This window comes from Jatropha curcas, chromosome 8 (genome assembly GCF_041381405.1).
Source record: "Jatropha curcas cultivar XTBG-Jc1 chromosome 8, XTBG_Jcur_1.0, whole genome shotgun sequence".
NCBI lineage: Eukaryota > Viridiplantae > Streptophyta > Magnoliopsida > Malpighiales > Euphorbiaceae > Jatropha > Jatropha curcas.
In genome coordinates, this window is record NC_143158.1 from 18,556,134 (window position 1) to 18,577,193 (window position 21,060).

At 41.6% G+C, this 21,060-nt stretch overlaps 1 protein-coding gene across 1 annotated transcript; it reads left to right on the forward strand.

The window, feature by feature from the left end:
- The first annotated feature begins 2,496 nt into the window (after positions 1-2,496).
- On the forward strand, positions 2,497-4,414 carry LOC149494285 (uncharacterized). The gene is made up of 4 exons (XM_089725450.1): positions 2,497-2,619; positions 3,398-3,661; positions 3,757-3,930; positions 4,007-4,414. The coding sequence occupies exons 1-4, from the start codon at positions 2,497-2,499 to the stop codon at positions 4,031-4,033; spliced, it is 588 nt and encodes a 195-aa protein (XP_089581576.1). The 3' UTR covers positions 4,034-4,414.
- The last annotated feature ends 16,646 nt before the right edge of the window (positions 4,415-21,060 follow it).

The following is a 21,060-nucleotide window of genomic DNA, read 5'->3' on the forward strand; positions in this document are numbered from 1 at the left end:
AAGGAAAACGTAAAAGGGTAGTTTGAAAGGTAGTTACAGACCAGAGCAGTTGCGTCACGCAGCTACAAGGTGCGTGACGGAATTGTTCATGTCCAAAACATAATTGTATTGCCCCGATTAGTTACGTGACGGAGCTGTTCATATTTATGATTTTATTTCACTTTTATTCTTTTGTTTAATATGATATTCGAAATAAACGACTGATGGATCTGAAAGTTTTCCAAAATCATGAACAGCTGTGTTACGCAGCTATTGGATCCATTATGCAATTGTTCTTCCATAGAACAGCTGTGTGATGCGACTGTTCTAGGGTTCCAGAAACGATCTTTTGTTCCTTTTAAAAAATGATAATAACAATTTTATGCAATTAAATAAATATTCAATTCTTTTAATAATTCAAGAAACAACTAATGATGGGCAGATTGCAGTTTAATCAGGTCTTGTGAACCCCTCCCCAGAACATCAAATGCATGTGACTAAGGAAGAAATGCACGTGATGTGTGAGTCGCCACCTTGTTTAATTATTTTAGGGTAAACTAGGAAAAAACCCTAAGTGACTCCGATTTTAATTAACCTAGTTACTAGATTAATTATCCCAATGTTTAAGGCATGGTCTTCGAACCCGAGATGGATCCCGAGACTATGTCATGCTGATGAACTAACCGATGAATGAATGCTTTGCAAGGTGAATGATGGATTAATGAAATGTTCATGTGATTTCGACTTGCCGCTCGGGGTTAAATCCCTAACGTGCCTACGTACTTCCGTTTGAATGGAAGATCAAAGTCAACGTAGTTCGATAGGCCTTTTAAAAGGGCTTTGAATGGGATGCTTAATGCATGAGTGTGTGTATGCTTTGTGCATTTTTTGTTTAGGCATTTTGCCAAAGAGTTTGATTTTTAGGCATTTGATGCCAAAAGGTGTTGATTTTGATGACTTTAAGCCAAAAAGATTGATTTAGGCAATTGTTGCCAGAAATGCTTAATTTTTAGGCGATTGTCACAAAAATGATTGATTTTAAGGCTTTTAGCCAAAAAGAGTGATTTAGGCAATTGATTGCCAAAATGAAGTTGATTGGGCGATTGATTTTTCAGTTTTAAAACCCAAAGATTGATTGAGTTTTAAGGCATTTTGCCAAAACTTTGATTTAACTGTAGGCAATTTGTTGCCAAAACATGATTGATTAAAGCTTTTAGCCACAATTATTGATTAATTGGACTTAAGCTGAAAATTGTTCGAAATAAAGGCAATCATACCGTAGCCATTGAAAGACTAGATATTTTAAGCCAATATTGTCGGATTTAAACTTTAATACCATGATTATTAATTAACCGGGCATTTAGCTTAATCATATTTTAATTGAGGCAATTTACATGCCTATATGATGGTATGAATGCATTTATGCAGTTGTAGAATTTTTAGGAGTAGAAAAGAAGCATGCGTGAAGTGCTAAAATTAAATAGGTAAAGTTTGACTTATGTACCTGATTTAATCGTCGACCGCTTCTTAACTCTAGGTTAAGCTCCTCGCTTAGGAAATATTAATTAATTTTAATTTGTTTAATTTTAATGTCCAAATATCACAATAAAAATGCAATAAAAATTAAATTAAATGCAAAAAGCGGTAAAGAAAACGCAAGGAGCGTGAGAGGGAGAAGGATTCGTCCGTCAACACAGACAGGGGTCCTCAAAACGGAGCCCCAGAGCCGTCTTTTATAGGAAAAAAGTGACCCCAGGCGCCCCTGTCCGCCTTCAAGGGCGGGCGTGCCCGCCCTAGCTGGGCGGGCGTGTCCGCCCATGCTGGGCGGGCGTGTCCTCCCAAGCTGGGCGGATATACCCGCCTGGGCTGGGCGAGCGTGCCCGCCCTAGCTTAGGCGGGCGTTTCCGCCCTAGCTGGGCGGGCGTGCCCGCCCCAGCTGGGCGGGCGCGCCCGCCTGGCTTGGGCGGGTATGCCCGCCCATGTTGGGCGGTCGTGCCCGCCCATGCTGGGTGGACCTGCCCGCCTAGCTTGGGCGGGCATGCCCCCCCCTCGGGCGGGCATGCCCACCCCTCGGGCGGGCATGTGTGCCTTCTTTCTTTCTCTTTTTTTCTCGTTCCGGAGGTTTTTCCGAGAGTTCCGGACCTCCAAAAAATATTCCGAGACCAGTTCTGTGATCCTCGTAATTTTTCGGACATTTCGAGTACCATATTAGCACACTTCCGGTGAACTTTTTGAATGACCTTCGGTCCGACCGGACTGTTTGCAGTCCGGAAAAAGTGGCTCTTTGAGCCTCAAAATTTGAGTATTCACAGCTGCCCCCACCGGAGACAATAAAAATGATTTATGGGAGTCGGTGGTTGTCTGAAACACAAATTTTGAAGGCGAAAAACAGACGCGTCCAGAAGACCTGCCTTTTGGCTCCTTTTTTTCTCTATAAATAGCTTAAACTTTCATTTTTCACTCATTTCCATCCTCTTTCTCTAAGGCTCTCTCTCAAATTCTCCCAAATCTCTCATCATGGCTTTCTCCAATTATGGCAGCGACGAGGATCTGCTGGAGTCTCTGGAGATGTCTTTCAGTGATGTCGATCTCATGGCGGATGCTGATACTCACGCTTCTATGACCGGCGTCTTTGCCCAGGTACGCTTGCTTTGTTGGCATATTATTTTAGGCCAAATTGTGATCTTGGGCCTTAGGCCGAAATGTAATTTTTGGGCCTTAGGCCAAACTGTGATTTCTGGGCCTTAGGCCAAATTGTGATTTCTGGGCCTTAGGCCAAATTGTGATTTTTCGGGCCTTAGGCCAAATTGTGATTTCTGGGCCTTAGGCCAAATTGTGATTTTTCGGGCCTTAGGCCAAATTGTGATTTTTCGGGCCTTAGGCCAAATTGTGATTTCTGTTTGTGCTTACTATTTTTATTAGTATGCATACTAGAAGGGGATTAAGATATCTTTTAGTTAGGAACCAAAGGATAACCTTAAACTGTTTTACCTTCTAGGGTGCATACATTAGGCTGGACGTAGGTGAGTCCTCCATTGCTGAGATCCCGTTTGACATACTTGATCATAATAACCCGGTCGGAGCCATCATTGGCCCTTCTCACCTGGACTTCTTAAGAAACCTCGAGCTGGGTAGGCAGAATTATAAGAGCCTACTGGGTGCGTTGGCTGAGAGATGGTGGGACACCACCAACACTTTCCACTTCTCTTGGGGTGAGATGACGATGACCCCGACCGACTTTTCATTGATTTCTGGGATTCCTTTTGGTACTCGGCCGATTGAGCTATATGACGATTGGAGGACTGCGGTCACCCCCGACCGAATGACGGAGCTGATAGGGATTGACCTTCCCCGGATTGTTAGGCCTAGCTATTCTACTCCCGATCTGAGTGTTTCGAGGCACTGGTTATCCCTCCAGGCTCCTGACATTTATGCCAGACATAGACAGGGAGAGCTAACGGCTACTCAGGTAGCTAGATTCACTCTGTTGCTGTTGTTTGCGTCGTCTTTCTGGTCTAACAGAAAAGAGAAGTTTAATCCCTCTATTCTGAAGAGTTTGGAGGACTTGGCCCATCTTACTGAGTACGACTGGGCCGGTGCTATTCTGAGCCGCATGTATGATGATATGTGCGATCTGAGTCGAGGCCACTGTAAGCTCAGCGGGACCTACTATTTCTGGGAGGTAATGTAAAGAGCATATCCTCATTCTGTGCTGTCTTTTCCCTTTCTTTTCCCCCTTTTTTTTTATTACTGATCCATTCCTTCGTTTTTTTGCAGACTTGGGCTTTTGAGTATTTTCCCTACCTCCGCCCAAAGCTGACTCATACTGATCTTGGGCTAGGGTTGGTACCTTTGGCTTGGAGATGGTACCGAGCTAATCACCAGTCTGTTCTACGCCAGAAATCTTTAGGGGATTTGCGGAGCTTCTTCGATACTTGTACCATAGAGCAGGTGAGTGCCCTCTTAATTTCCCTTGGTCGTGCGAAAAAATAAAAGATTTATTGACACATTTGCTTCCTTTACGCAGGCTGAGGTAGGGGCGATGAACACCTGACTCCAACGTTGGACTGAGGCTGATCCCCATTTCAGGCGATCAGAGGCTCTGTCTCGACGGCGATTTGTCTTATCACATCCTGTTCTGAGACATTATTACCTGGGCGAGCGAGTGCACTTCCAGGTTAGGGGCTGCCGCTCCGTTCCTCTTCCTCCTCCTGAGGACATGCGAGCGGGCAAACAGATGGTTCTTACAGATGCCCATACTGAAGGTATCCCACATATGGAATTGATCCGGGGTGGAGATTATGATGAATTCTGTCAGGTGTTTCTGATGCGGCCCATCGGCTCTAGGCTTGACAATCTCCCGAGGTCGACCCCTTTCCAGCCGCTCGGCACCCGTTCCTCTCGGGCTTCAGGCTCCTCGGCAAGGACTCCAAGGAGGAGGCCTACGTCCCATCCTTCTTCTTCTACTCCGGTGGAGGGTCCGTCTCGAGCTGGCCCCAGCCATGCGGCTGGTGCCTTCAGGATTCCCCAGGCTATTTCAGAGGCTACCAGGCCAGTCCATCCGGGCTTGGCCAATTTGCACCTTCCATACAGCATTTCCTATTACACTCCTGAGGGTACTTCATCTCTTCGAGAGGTGTCCCTGGAGCGCGTGAATCGCCTGGCTCTTCCTCCTGATGACATTAATGAGGTAATGACTGATAAATCTCTCATAAAAAGGATTTATAAGAGATTTATATGTATATTGACTTATATATATATATATATTTTTTTGTGACTTCCAGGTGCCTGACGGCTTGATCAGTCAGATGATGGAGCTAATCCTTGGGATGCAGGAGGAACTAACTTCAGCTTGGACACTGCAGGCTTTTGACGACCGGAGGAGGAGGAGGTCTCGCCGCTGATAGCTGCTGGACTTCCTTGCTTTCCTTTATTTTCTTTCCTCTTTATTTTCCTGTACCGAATCTTGGCCTGTGTTTCTGTACTTAACTTATTTGTACCTGCATTTGATTAACACTAAAAGTATGCACATTTATTAGATTTGAACAGAAGAGAAAATCCAATTTAAAAAAAAAAACTTTACCTCCCTTTTTTTTTTTTTTTTTTTTACGCCCGCCTGGGATGGCCGGGTGTGCCCTGCCCTGTCTGGGCGGGCATGCCCGCCTGGGCTGGGCGGGCGTGCCCGCCCCGCGTGGGCGGGCATGCCCGCCTGGGCTAGGCGGGCGTGCCCGCCCTGCCTGGGCGGGACTTTCTAAATAAAAAGGCTGTTTTCAGCCTTTTTTCCCCATTCTAACTCTCGAACTCTGTGCCTAAACAGTTATTCTAGTCAGTTTTCTCTCTCCTCTTTTTTTTTTTTATTTTATATATTTATTATTTTTTTTTAATTAATAAAAGCAGGATAGATAAATAAATAAGAAACATGAATCCCTTTTACAATCATAGCATGCATAGCTGGACCAGGAGTCTCTCCAAAATTGAAAAGATCAATTTGGGGAGGTACGGAATTTCTCCCGTTATCACTCTTAGGGGCGTAGTAGTTGACTGGGACCTTTTGCGAGCCTGTATTAGATTTTGGGATCCTGAGGCTCACGTTTTTCGGTTTGGGGCTATGATGGAGGAAATATGCCCTCTCTTTGAGGAATTTTGTGCGATTATAGGGTGTGATCCCAATGCTCCCTTGGTTAGGCACGAGGTGAAAGTTGGGTATGTTAAATCATTTGAGAACTTGTTTCGGTTTAGCCGGCCACAGGCTAGGGCTATGATTGTGGATGATCAGAAGGCGATTCTGCTGCCCCTGATTGATGAGTTTTCAGAGACTTGCTTGGACGACCTTGACCGGATGAGGCTGAGGATGCGGGCCCTGGTTTTCTGCTTATTGGCTGGTTTCTTATTCAACCGGGACCCAGGTTTTGGAGACTTGCGGCTTTGTCCCATGGTTTGGCAAATGGAGGATATGGGTTGCATTGGCGGTGTTGTGCTGGCAGAGACCATTAGAAGCCTTGACAGAGCCGCTTTAGGGTTCGATGATTGGACTGTTTCCCCCATCATTCTCCAGGTATTTTTTCTATTATCCTACCTCATTCTTCTTCTTCTTTTTAATTTGTTTCTTCGTAATAGAAAAGATCTATTACTCAGGTTTGGTTGAGGGATCATCTTCAAGTGGTGGCTGCTCCTACCTCCCTTCCTTACAATCCTTCCCAGTATCGCATGCGAAAAATCTTGATCTCGCACCCTTCTATTGAAACATGGACTTCGTGGCTGGTTGAATTAGGTCCAAATGAGATACTGTGGTTCATCCCTTGGTACAATATCAGCCGCTTTATTCAGGTCAGCTTCCGCCATTCTCGGGTTTACCTCCTAGGCCTTACCCACTGCACTTGGTACTGCGCTTCACGCGTTTTGAGGCAGATGGGGATAGATCAGACTGTCCCCATTATGGATGATATTTCGACTGATGCTGCCATTACTGCTAGTGTTACCCAAGCTGTCCTTAAAGCTTGGGTTAGAGATCACCGCATGGTGAGACCTTTACCCGATCCCACCAGTGTTCAGACTTCTCCCGAGTACCGGGCCTGGTTCATTGCCGCTGTCTGGCCAATTGAAAGACCAAGGAGGACTGCACTGCTGAGTGTTCTTGAAGGTTGGGTTCAGGCTGATGTTGAAGAGGAGTTTGGGACAGGTGAGGAGATTGTGCTGGCCCCTCGGATAGGCAAGGCTGGGCAGAGTTCAGTAGAAGACTCAGAGGATGCCGCTTCGCGGAGGCGACGGGATACCTAGACTCATATGAACTTTTGTGATCTTTTTCTTGTTTTGCCTTTCGTTTGGGACTTTGGATTTATCTTTGGATGTATGCTTTACACTTTCTTTTCTGCTTGATTTGAACTGCTATTTGGAATGAGATTCGACTTTTTAGCTTGAATTGAGAAAATTATTTAGCTTTCCAAGCATTTTCCAATTTTATTTATTTCAAGCTCTAATTTTTGCCTAAGCTGCCCTTTTCGGGTTTTCAACTTAGCGAGCTTACCCATTTTTGTCTAAGCCGCCCTTTTTGGGTTTTCGACTTAGCGGGTTTTTTTTCTTTTTTTTTTTATTTGGCAAAGAAGAATGGAATTATGAAATGTTTAGACCGCGCCCAAAGAGGGCTGCCTACATATCTCTGATATATAATTTCTTTTTTCCAAAGAGAATCAGGTCTAATGTAGTTCATCTTACATTACAATCACACAAAATATCTTTTTAACTGATCTAAATTACATGGATTAGCAAATTCCAAGCCATCCAAATCAGTCAAAATAACGGCTCCGCCTGACAAAATTTTCTTTAGCACATAGGGTCCAGCCCAATGAGGACGAAACTTCCCACGTGGGTCTACGATTGGCTGTCTAATTTCCTTCAAAACCAAACAACCCTCTTCCAACTTTCGGTCTTTGACCTTCTTATTGAAATGTCGCGCCATTCTTCTTTGATACACTTGAGTTTGGTGGATTGCTCGCAATCGCTTTTCATCCATACCCAAGAGTTGCGAATGATAATTCTCGGCCCAATCTGCTTCGCTGATCTGGCTTTCCTGGATAATTCTTGCCGACCGAACTTCCAGCTCAATAGGCAACACTGCTTCCATGCCATATACTAAAGAATACGGGGTTGCCCCAGTAGGTGTCCTGATTGAAGTCCTGTATCCCCACAAGGCATTTGGCAATTGTTCGTGCCAAGCTCTATGCTTTTGAACTGTCTTCTGCAAAATGACCTTTATAGCCTTGTTTGCAGCTTCTACGGCCCCATTCGTCTGTGGGCGATAGGGTGAAGACTTGTGATGCTGAATCTTCTTTTGTTTCAGTAGGTCCGAAAATTCACTTTGAAAGTGAGATCCGTTATCCGTGATGATCTCGAATGGTGTTCCATACCGACAAAGGATGTTGGTACGAACGAACTGTGCTGCCTTCTTGGCATTCAAAACGGAATAAGAAGCTGCCTCAATCCACTTAGTAAAATAATCAACAGCAACCAGAATGAATTGATGGCCATTGGAAGCCCTTGGATGGATCTTTCCGATCACGTCTATGCCCCAAGTTGCGAAAGGCCATGGTGAAGTAATGGGATTTAGACTGACCGGAGGCTGTCTTTGTAGCTTAGCAAAAACCTGACATTCGTGGAACTTCCGCGCGTGCCTCACGCAATCTGCATTTATGGTCGACCAGTAATAACCCAGGTTCATAATTTTCCGAGCCAAAGCTATCCCGTGCATGTGCGGACCGGACTCCCCATTGTGTAAGGAATTCATGATGCTTTGAGCTTCTCCTTCATCAACACACCTTAGGTGCAGGCCATTCCAACTCCTTTTATACAGAACTCCCCCAGTAAGGAAATATCCAGATGCTAACTGTCTCAATGTCCGTTGATCAGTCTTGTTAGACCTTTCCGGGTAAGCTTCATTCTGGAGATAATTCTGTATATCCCAAAACCACGGCTTGTCATCGACTAGATTCATGACATGCGCTGGCTGTTTCTGCAGCCGAACCGTCAGAGGTCAGATGATTTGATCTCCCCCTACATTAACCATGGAGGCCAAAGTAGCCAGAGCATCTGCAAACTGATTTTTGGCCCGTGGCAGGTAGTGGAAAGATAGTTCCTCAAACTGTTGAGCTAATTCGTCCAAGCGTCGTAGGTAAGGAACCAATCGCTCTTCCTTAATTTTCCATTTCCTTAGAGCTTGAGAGACTATCAGGTTGGAATCTCCGAAAACCCTAAGGATTTTTATTTCTTTTTCCAGGGCCGCTTCTAACCCCTTGATGCAAGCTTCATACTCGGCTTCGTTGTTGGTACAGTCGAAATCTAGTTTGACTGCGATTGGGACGTATTCTCCACAAGGAGTTTTGAATACGACTCCAATCCCGTTTCCATGGTAGTTTGAAGCTCCATCGAAGTACATCTCCCAGACCTCACCTTCCAAGCTCAACAAGTCTTCATCAGGAAATTCTACTTCCGGCATTTGGTCTTCGACCGGCAATTCTGCTAATTGATCAGCCAAGGCTCCGCCTTTCACTGCCTTCCGTTGTACAAATTTTAAATCGTAGGCTGCGAGCACTGACACCCACTTTGCCATCTTACAGTCAAGAACCGGCCTTTCCATAAGGAATTTCAAGGGGTTCGATTCAGAGATTACGTGTGTAGTGTAAGACGAGAGGTAGTGTTGCAGCTTGGTACAGGCCCAGACTAGAGCCAGACACAACTTCTCTATCTTGTTGTATTTCAACTCATATTCCAGCATCCTCTTGCTAAGGTAATACACGGCATTTTCTATCCTTGTATCTTCTGCTTGTTGAGCTAATATGGCACCCATTGCTTCTTCTGTCACAGACAGATACAGTAGCAAAGGCTTTCCTAGCCTTGGTGGTTGTAAAACAGGCGGGGATAGCAGGTATCGCTTGACTTGGTCGAAAGCCGCCTGACAATCCTTATTCCATTTGACTGCTACTCCTTTCCTAAGTAGTTTGAAAATCGGACCACAAGTATCGGCCAACTGATTGATGAACCGGCTGATGTACTGTAGCCTTCCTAGGAAACCTCAGACTTCTTTTTCGGTCCTTGGTGCTGGCATTTCCAGAATAGCTCTAGCTTTCGAAGGATCAATCTCTATGCCCTTCCGACTAACCATGTGCCCCAGAAATACTCCGGATGTAGCTCCAAAAAGACATTTTGCCGGATTGAGCTTTAAATTGTACTTTCGAAGTCTAAGGAAGAACTTCTCAAGCGTTGTCGTATGTTCTTCAGCTGTTTTTGATTTGACAACCATATCGTCCACATATACTTCTACTTCTTTGTGAATCATGTCATGGAAGATGGTCGTCGCCATTCATTGATAGGTTGCCCCGGCATTTTTGAGCCCAAAAGGCATGACCCTGTAGCAGTAAGTTCCCCATTCCGTGGTGAATGCCGTTTTCTCTTTGTCTGGCTCATGCATCATTATTTGATTATAACCGACAGCAAGATCAGTCAAGGAGACCATCTCGTGTCCAGCCATTCGGTCCACTAACAAGTCGATGTGCGGCAGAGGAAAATCGTCCTTCGGACATGCTTTATTCAAATCCCGGTAGTCCACACACATTCGCACTTTTCCATCCTTCTTTGGCACCGGCACGATATTTGCTAACCATGTCGGGTAGGCGATAGGTTCTATGAACTTGTTCTCCAGCTGCTTGGCAACTTCCTCCTTGATTTTCAAGGACCATTCTGTTTTCAGCCTTCTTAGCTTCTGTTTTACTGGCTTAGCCTCTGGATATACTGGAATCTTGTGCACCACTATTGCTGGGTCAATTCCGGTGATGTCACTTGCCTTCCACATGAAGCAATCAGCAAATTTCTTCAAACATTCACTAACCTGTTCCCTGTTCATGCAATCAGATGCAATGTATGTATGTTCATTTTCTTCTTTGCCAATTATTATTTTTTCCTTTTCATTTTTTATTTCATTTATTTGATTGTTTTTGCTTGGAAATGCTTGGAAAGATAGACACGCAGGGTAATCAAGAATTTGCAAGCCTTTATTGATTATGATGGAATCGTCTTCAAAGAATACATCAAATTTGAAATCTGGATCTTCTAGATCCGACACAGATGACTCGGAACTGGAACTAGACTCTGACTCGGTTTCAGACTCGGGGTCAGACTCGGACTCAGTACAGGACTTTATTACAGACTCCGGTACTAGGTTTGACTCGGGAGGGGGTTTATCAGCAGTGCGCTCCTCCTCGGTGTACCAGTTGGTGAGAGGTCCTTTGTAACATCCTAGTGAGTTGAGTTGAGTCATTTCATAGAGGTAAGTTGAGTTGGGTTGAATCAAACCTTGTTGGGGTAGAATGAGAGTATAAGTGGACTTATGTGAATGTAAAGTTAGGACTTGCTTGCATTAAAACATACAGCTTGGGTATGAAGTTGTAGCCTTTGTACACTTGAGGTACCAATTAGATATGTTACACAGCCAACTCACTTCTTCTAGAGACTACCCGTTCTTATCAGTTCACTTCCTATTTTCATGTTTATCATTCTCTTCTTACTTGTCCCGCCCATTTTCTTTCCATTGTCAACATAGTTAAGCATTAAGTCAACTGCAAGTAAGTAAAATTCCTTGAAGTTATATGTTATTCACTCTTTAATTGAGTTATATTGGAGATGAGTTATGAGAATTCTTGTGTATAGGAGAAGAAAGTTCAAAAGTTGCAGAAAAGAGAAGCTAAAACAGAGTCCCAGCTTTTTGAAACCAAGGTTTGATATCTCTTGTTATTTCCCATGTTCTTTGCATGAAAAATTGTGTGGAGTGTTGCTCATGAGATGATATGCTGCTTGTTGTTGGGTGGAAGTACTGGAAATGATGTGAAAACAGGGGATGAATATATGAAGCGGAAACAGAGTTTGCTGGAAATGTTACCAGCAACTTCATCTTGATTTTGAACCCATATAATGATGGAATTAGGAATTGTCATAGAAGAGTTATTTGTTCCTTTCTGTGTTAGCTTTACATGGGCTTTTGAATCATTCAATTTGAAGTTGTATATTGAGAGTTATGGCCAAAAGAACACAGACTGCACAATCTGGAAACACGTCGCGCGCCCGTGCGGTCTGGAAAGCAAGTCGCGCTCGCGACTTTCACATGCGCGGTCGCGACTTTGGCCAAAAAACTCTCTGACTCTCAAATGGCACAACTCGCGCTCGCGACTTTCACATGCGCGGTCGCGACTTTGGCCAGAAGCTCTCTGACTCTCAGTGTGCGCATCTCGCGCTCGCGAATCACACAAGCGCGCTCGCGACTTCATCTCGCACTCGCGACTTGTGCTGCGCGGTCGCGACTTCAGCCAGAAACACACTGACTCTCAAGATGCACAAGTCGCGCTCGCGACTTTCACATACGCGGTCGCGACTTGTGCTGTGACCCTCTTTTGCCTTTCATTTGCTATGTAATCACATTCCTTTGCTCAACATGCATGCATCCAATCATTTTACAACAAAAATACAACATAAGAACATGGATTAAAACAACATACAAGCATTCATATGATGTGAAATCAAATCAACATGATGAACGATGACGTTGTGAAACCATTTATGTGCTATTGTGTTACATTGTTGACATGCTAATCTTAAGCTCCATTGAGGTTAGGTAGAAACCATGTAGATAAGGCTATGTCGCGACATAGAATAGCAGATCTGCGCCTCATACAGTTTGGAACTCCGGCTACAGGCCGTTGAGTGGATATGATTAAACCGTGCGGTGCAAATCCGGTTAGGGGCACCAAAGCGGACAGTATCTCACTAGATCATACAGTGGCATAGGCGAATCCGGTTCGGGGCCTATAGCCTACAGTATTCATACAGTTTATCTTATCACTTCGGTTTCACTATAACCTTATGGAGCCATACAGATATCTTGACATAACATTGCATGAATCATACAGTATACTATACAGCAAGAAAGATCATCAAGTGAAACATGACAGTATCATGATATGTGTGCTTACATTCCATATGCGAGTAAATGTGTATTTATGTCCACATATGTATGTGCTTATACGTTTCTTCATTCATTGTGATATTCACTGAGTTTAATCAAAGTTGCAGAGTTCATACAGCATAAAGAACATCAGGTAAGATCATGAAAGTATAATGTTATATATGCTCACAAGTTTATTTATTAAATTCTTAAGAAGCCATACAGTCATGAGTTGTTATTAATCATAACTTATATGATGTGACTAAAAGGGCATAAGTCATACAGCATAATGAATAGCAAGTAAGACAATGAACATATACTGTTATGTATTCTTACATATTTATTGATTTCATGCAGACAACACAATGAACAGCAGGTAAGACCATGATGGTACCATAATGTGTAATATAAGGTTCATGTAAAGGAGTTATGAGAGAAGTAGATTAATTATGTTTATGAGTATCAATGCTTTATGAAATTGGTATTTGAAGTTAGTTGCCATCGCACTTTGTTTAGTATGTAAAGTATAAGAACCACTGAGTTTTATACTCAGCGCGTCGATTTTTATCACGCGCAGGTTGAAGATCGTGGGTGTTACTTGAAGACTTGAGGAGTACTATCAAAGCAGAAGTGCTTAATTTGGTCATAGTAGATTGAGAGATGTAGAATTAAGATTTATGGCATGTATTAAGAGTTATGGCATGTATAATTCTTTTATTGTTAGAGCTTATGTGATTGTAAATATAAGTGAAACATGTAATTATTTTGGTGTAAGTAGTTGGAGATAAGAATAATATTTATGAAATGATTGAAGATGAAATAGTTTACTATAGTTGGTATGATTAGGTCATGAAAACTTGATATAGATTCTGAATGCAATTACTTGCTAGATATTAAATACTTTTGAGGATTTATACAATTATGTAAAGATATTTATATAAAGGGTTATTGTGTTATGATGATTCTTGGAGATGTTGAAAGTTTAGAGTGTAATTGGGAGTGTTTATATTCATATTTTGCATACAGTATGCTATCAGCATGACAAGATATAAGTGCAACCAGATTGTAGCGTCTCGGCTCGGTTCATTCGGGTTAACGGGTGGACCGGGAAGGGGTGTTACAATTTTTGGTATCAGAGCCTAGGTTTAGGCGGTTCTCGGACTATATTTGTTTTACATGAGAGTATGAGTACTTTAAGTTAAAGACATGCCATATTGGTTTGATTGGAAACAACCAGCCATTGGAGAATAGTGTCGTGGTAAGCGGAGTATAAATTGAGGTTCCTATTGATGATTACTGGTTATATCCTTTAGATCATTGAGATCATTGTTCATGGAGGATATGCTTAGAGAATAGTGGATAGGGAAGTCGATGTAATGGTTGTTGGAGATGAAAGATTATTGAGGTAGTAAGGATTTGTGTACTTTCGTGAGTTGATATGAGTTCAACATGTTATCAGTATTATGAGACTATATTTTGAAACTGATTTTTATCTATGATGGTGAAGGCATGAATGACTTGTAAACATGTTTGTTCATGTTGCCTCCAGAAGAAGCACAGTTTATGTTGCTTCTGAACAAATGATTTTGCTATGAAAATTCTTCTTCTCAAAACACTTTGAAAAAAAAAAAGAAAAAAAAAATAAAAAAATAAATATATATATTTTCAAGTGTGGTTTTCTAAAGTTTTGATAAATGAAGAATTGTTTTATACATGACAATGAAGTCATTTGTATAAATTCATGAGCTATGTAAGTATAATAGTTTATGACGTGAACATGGAAGTAACATATATGTATATATTTAAGTATGTCAGATGAAGTGTACACTTGTATGGTTGTGTATGCACAAAGCTATATTAAGTTATGCATGATTACGAGTATAAAGGTGAAATGATGTGAATGTGAACTGCTTGCATAAAATGCATGAATGTGTGTACATGTGCCTATGGACGGAATATGTTGAGGATGATTTGCTGGTATTAGCTAATAAGCAAACAAACTGATTCGGATATAAGGACATTAGAATCTAGTTAAGAAGAGTATTGATGTTTACATGATTGTGGTTAATGGAATCTAATATGACTATTGAGATAAGTATTTTGCTGGATAGAATACATATAGACATATAGTCATTGGTGTATTTACATAAATGATCTTAATGATGAATGATTTGATGTGAATCGTTCTAAGAATGGGTGATGAGTATTTTTCATAGGAACTACTGTCATTATTTCAAGTCATCTATGAGAAGTGATGTATATTTATGAGAACTACTTACGATTTGGTGGAATCAAGTATAATGTGGTGTTCATCAGCTAGTTTGCAAATGTATGACTATCAGGAGTCATATAACGTACTATGGTTATAAGAAAGGTATGGTGATTTCTAGGATGAAATCAATTATGTAACTCTTGATGAGCCTAGTAGGGAAACTATATGAATTGTGGCACCTTGTGGGTTAATATGGTATAAGTGTGAATTATATTGAATAAGATTTAAATTTTGAGGTTTAAAAATATTTGTTGAGTGCTAGATGTTATGTAAGTGATACATAAGGATTATCCGAGGAAAAAAAGTAAACGACTCCTAAACACCAAATGAAGATAATGATGTTAGATAAATATTGGACCATGAGGATTAAGTGAAATGATGAATGACATTGGCCATGGAGAGATAGTTGGCCAACCATTGAATTGATGTTATACTAAGAAATTAGGTAAGTAAGAATGGATCTAGTCATGTGAGTAAATTAAGATTTAGAAGAGTATCACTTACAAAGATAAAGGAATATAGATTAGGATGATTTAAATGAGATGATAATCATTCAGAGTTTTTGTGACAAGTTAGGAATCATGGTTATTAAGATTTGATGGAAATAGAAGTAAAGATGCATCAGAGTATATACAAGATCAGACTTACTATCCTTTGAGAGTTCATGAATATATACAAATTGTGGTTCGTGTTGATCTCCCTATGTGCATATGAGAATAAATTCTGAGCCAAAATGATCAAGATTTTATAAGTGATCATTCTTCAGACAGAAAAGATTAGTTAATCATTAATAGAAGTATTTATAAGTTATGGATGATTTATGGATTTATGTGAGCTATCTAAGAGTCAAAAAAAAAAAAAGAAGAAAGGTGGAATTGCTAGTCCTTAGTGAATTCTATTTGGATGGCACTACCAAATCATTAAGGATAAATAGTCAAGTTGAGATAATCTATATGGCACATTGCATGATTTGCATAACTTTGTGATTGTACTTTCATGTATTGACATTTGGAACTTTGGTTTCATTTTGTTTTCTTCTTGACTGGAACTTGCAAGGATGCATGTATGACTATATGTATATACACATGACAGTGGATGAGAAGAAGTACCATGATGAAATTAAGTACCATGACAACATAAAGTTAGTCATACAGTTATGAACATAAATGATATGATCGCAGGCTATGTTTCTATAATCTCATCATGCTTTATGAGAATTTACTGTATGCAAATCTGTGAATAGGCTATTGCAATGCAATGCCTTGATATGTATATGAGATGATGATATGATATATATATATGATATGATATGTTTATGATATGCTGATATGTTTGTTATGGGCGAGATATAGGTCTTTGGATTGAGTGCTGATATGGAATGGATAGATTAGCTAGTCTGGATGTTCATTTGGGAGATTCATGTGGAGAACATAAGGTGAGTGAGTGCTAGCCGAGTAACGAAAAATCTGAGTTGGAAACTATTATGAGAGTTGTAAGTGTTTAATGTAAACGAATTTCGAGGACGAAATTCTTTAAGGGGGGTAGAATTGTAACATCCTAGTGAGTTGAGTTGAGTCATTTCATAGAGGTAAGTTGAGTTGGGTTGAATCAAACCTTGTTGGGGTAGAATGAGAGTATAAGTGGACTTATGTGAATGTAAAGTTAGGACTTGCTTGCATTAAAACATACAGCTTGGGTATGAAGTTGTAGCCTTTGTACACTTGAGGTACCAATTAGATATGTTACACAGCCAACTCACTTCTTCTAGAGACTACCCGTTCTTATCAGTTCACTTCCTATTTTCATGTTTATCATTCTCTTCTTACTTGTCCCGCCCATTTTCTTTCCATTGTCAACATAGTTAAGCATTAAGTCAACTGCAAGTAAGTAAAATTCCTTGAAGTTATATGTTATTCACTCTTTAATTGAGTTATATTGGAGATGAGTTATGAGAATTCTTGTGTATAGGAGAAGAAAGTTCAAAAGTTGCAGAAAAGAGAAGCTAAAACAGAGTCCCAGCTTTTTGAAACCAAGGTTTGATATCTCTTGTTATTTCCCATGTTCTTTGCATGAAAAATTGTGTGGAGTGTTGCTCATGAGATGATATGTTGCTTGTTGTTGGGTGGAAGTACTGGAAATGATGTGAAAACAGGGGATGAATATATGAAGCGGAAATAGAGTTTGCTGGAAATGTTACCAGCAACTTCATCTTGATTTTGAACCCATATAATGATGGAATTAGGAATTGTCATAGAAGAGTTATTTGTTCCTTTCTGTGTTAGCTTTACATGGGCTTTTGAATCATTCAATTTGAAGTTGTATATTGAGAGTTATGGCCAAAAGAACACAGACTGCACAATCTGGAAACACGTCGCGCGCTCGTGCGGTCTGGAAAGCAAGTCGCGCTCGCGACTTTCACATGCGCGGTCGCGACTTTGGCCAAAAAACTCTCTGACTCTCAAATGGCACAACTCGCGCTCGCGACTTTCACATGCGCAGTCGCGACTTTGGCCAGAAGCTCTCTGACTCTCAGTGTGCGCATCTCGCGCTCGCGAATCACACAAGCGCGCTCGCGACTTCATCTCGCGCTCGCGACTTGTGCTGCGCGGTCGCGACTTCAGCCAGAAACACACTGACTCTCAAGATGCACAAGTCGCGCTCGCGACTTTCACATACGCGGTCGCGACTTGTGCTGTGACCCTCTTTTGCCTTTCATTTGCTATGTAATCACATTCCTTTGCTCAACATGCATGCATCCAATCATTTTACAACAAAAATACAACATAAGAACATGGATTAAAACAACATACAAGCATTCATATGATGTGAAATCAAATCAACATGATGAACGATGACGTTGTGAAACCATTTATGTGCTATTGTGTTACATTGTTGACATGCTAATCTTAAGCTCCATTGAGGTTAGGTAGAAACCATGTAGATAAGGCTATGTCGCGACATAGAATAGCAGATCTGCGCCTCATACAGTTTAGAACTCCGGCTACAGGCCGTTGAGTGGATATGATTAAACCGTGCGGTGCAAATCCGGTTAGGGGCACCAAAGCGGACAGTATCTCACTAGATCATACAGTGGCATAGGCGAATCCGGTTCGGGGCCTATAGCCTACAGTATTCATACAGTTTATCTTATCACTTCGGTTTCACTATAACCTTATGGAGCCATACAGATATCTTGACATAACATTGCATGAATCATACAGTATACTATACAGCAAGAAAGATCATCAAGTGAAACATGACAGTATCATGATATGTGTGCTTACATTCCATATGCGAGTAAATGTGTATTTATGTCCACATATGTATGTGCTTATACGTTTCTTCATTCATTGTGATATTCACTGAGTTTAATCAAAGTTGCAGAGTTCATACAGCATAAAGAACATCAGGTAAGATCATGAAAGTATAATGTTATATATGCTCACAAGTTTATTTATTAAATTCTTAAGAAGCCATACAGTCATGAGTTGTTATTAATCATAACTTATATGATGTGACTAAAAGGGCATAAGTCATACAGCATAATGAATAGCAAGTAAGACAATGAACATATACTGTTATGTATTCTTACATATTTATTGATTTCATGCAGACAACACAATGAACAGCAGGTAAGACCATGATGGTACCATAATGTGTAATATAAGGTTCATGTAAAGGAGTTATGAGAGAAGTAGATTAATTATGTTTATGAGTATCAATGCTTTATGAAATTGGTATTTGAAGTTAGTTGCCATCGCACTTTGTTTAGTATGTAAAGTATAAGAACCACTGAGTTTTATACTCAGCGCGTCGATTTTTATCACGCGCAGGTTGAAGATCGTGGGTGTTACTTGAAGACTTGAGGAGTACTATCAAAGCAGAAGTGCTTAATTTGGTCATAGTAGATTGAGAGATGTAGAATTAAGATTTATGGCATGTATTAAGAGTTATGGCATGTATAATTCTTTTATTGTTAGAGCTTATGTGATTGTAAATATAAGTGAAACATGTAATTATTTTGGTGTAAGTAGTTGGAGATAAGAATAATATTTATGAAATGATTGAAGATGAAATAGTTTACTATAGTTGGTATGATTAGGTCATGAAAACTTGATATAGATTTTGAATGCAATTACTTGCTAGATATTAAATACTTTTGAGGATTTATACAATTATGTAAAGATATTTATATAAAGGGTTATTGTGTTATGATGATTCTTGGAGATGTTGAAAGTTTAGAGTGTAATTGGGAGTGTTTATATTCATATTTTGCATACAGTATGCTATCAGCATGACAAGATATAAGTGCAACCAGATTGTAGCGTCTCGGCTCGGTTCATTCGGGTTAACGGGTGGACCGGGAAGGGGTGTTACATCCTTTGTTCGGCTTGATCAGATCTAGCAGGTCTCGATTCCCGTCATCTCCTGTGATAACCGCAACTTCGTCAAAGAGACTAGGCTGCATGAAGTCTTCTGCTTCCAGCCCAGTTACTGTTTCGGGCTTGTTGCCCCAGACATCTGAGAATATCTCCAACCCAGGCAGCATCTTCTTAGCGGTTGGGCAGCAAAAAGGTTCTCGGAAGCCACAGTAAGGAACTGTTTCTCCCGGTTTATAGAAGTAGCTGTTCAGAGTCAATAGGTAAGGCCGCATTTGTACATTCTCTTTCCTTCCTCTTCGGGTCCTCTCAGCACGGTCCTCATCAGTGGGCTCATAACCCAGTCCGAAAGTTCCCTCATTCACTGGACACTCCCAGGCTTGCAGTTTGGGGTATGCTTTCCCGGATCTGGCCATAACCATTCCTGGCAGATAGGACATCTTAAGCATCAAGGGCACTATGCAGTTTATTTGCACCGTCCCGAAATCAAAGAGAATTTGAGAGTTTGCAGTCTTTCCTTCTATGAACTGCACAGTGTCGTACTGAAATCCCGAGAGGGGTAGATTGACAGTTTCAGGGTTGACCTCAAAGAGAGGCTGGCCCTTTGGCTTTTTGAGCTGGCTATAGTCATCCCCCTGAATGGTGATGACTTTGTCCTCGTAAGGAAACTTGACCTTTTGGTGCAAGGACGAGGGTACTGCCTTAGTGTGGTGTATCCATGGTCGGCCCAGAAGCAGGTTGAAGCTAGTCGGTACATCAATTACCTGGAAGGGGACTTCCATCACAGCTGGCCCAACCGTTAACTTTAGCGTAGCAACCCCCAACACTTCCCTCCGGGTGCTGTCATAGGCCTTCACTATCTGGTCCGAGGGAGTGAAGTCAGTTTCTTCCAACCCTAGACAGCTGGCTACTCTCAGTGGGCAGACGTTCAGCGCCGACCCATTATCAATGAGAACCATGGGCACGGTTTTGTCTCGAGTCTGAACAGTGACATAGAGAGCATTGTTATGACTGCCTCCCTCTTTGGGCAAATCGTCATCAGAGAAACCGATGCTTCGTGTTTTAGATGATTGGGTGAGGGTGGATACTAGCATTTCTGGGCTAACTTCCACAGGTGTCTGAAGTTGACTCAAAGCCTTGCAAAGAGCTTGGCGATGAGGAAAGGATGATGCCAAAAGTTCCCAGATTGACACCCTAGCTTGTGTCTTTTTTAATTGTGACAGTACCGGGTCCTCCTTTGGCTCCTCTGCCCTCTGGTAGGGTTTATTTTGAATTTTGTCCAAAACTAAAGGTTCATATTGTCTCCCGCTCCTGGTTATAGCATCAAGTTCTCCGGCTAGGTCATTCAAATCCAAAACACAGATGTTATTCATTTCTAGGAACAGTTCGAAAAGATCGATCAGTTCCTGATCAGCCATAATAGCATTTACCCCGTGATTTGGTAAGGGGTTAGTACTAATGTTTGGCTTACTTCTGGGAATAATTGAACCATTGTCCACCAGGTCCTGGATGCGATTCTTGAGCGTCCAACACGCTTCAGTCTTGTGCCCATGTCCCTGATGATACTCACAGTATTCATCAGCCCTGTAATTCCTCGGTAATGGATTTGGTGGTGGCCTTGCTTCCAAAGGCTTGATGTAGTTGGCCTTGACAGCTTCTCGGAATACCACAAGGATCGGCATCCCGAGATCAGTATAGGTTCTCCTGGATGATTGATTATTATTTCTCATGTTCCCCACACGTAAAGGATTCGTGGGGGTGATGCTAGCCACTTCGTGGACCTTGCCAGCTTGGCTAGGTTTCTTATACTTTGAGGTTCCTGAGTCTTCTTTCAGTTGCCCCATTTGAATCAGATCTTCTACCTTAGTAGCAGTGGCAATGAGCGACTGGAATGTTGGTAGGTACTGAGTCTGTAGTTGGTGTTGGTAGACAGGCTGCAGGTTTTT

Bases quoted from the DNA above. Each gene is read 5' to 3' on its own strand.
- LOC149494285 (XM_089725450.1), top strand. From the start codon at position 2,497: ATGGCTTTCTCCAATTATGGCAGCGACGAGGATCTGCTGGAGTCTCTG. The intron at 2,620-3,397 runs GTACGCTTGCTT...TTATCCCTCCAG, and splicing joins TGACCGGCGTCTTTGCCCAG to GCTCCTGACATTTATGCCAG. The intron at 3,662-3,756 runs GTAATGTAAAGA...GTTTTTTTGCAG, and splicing joins GGACCTACTATTTCTGGGAG to ACTTGGGCTTTTGAGTATTT.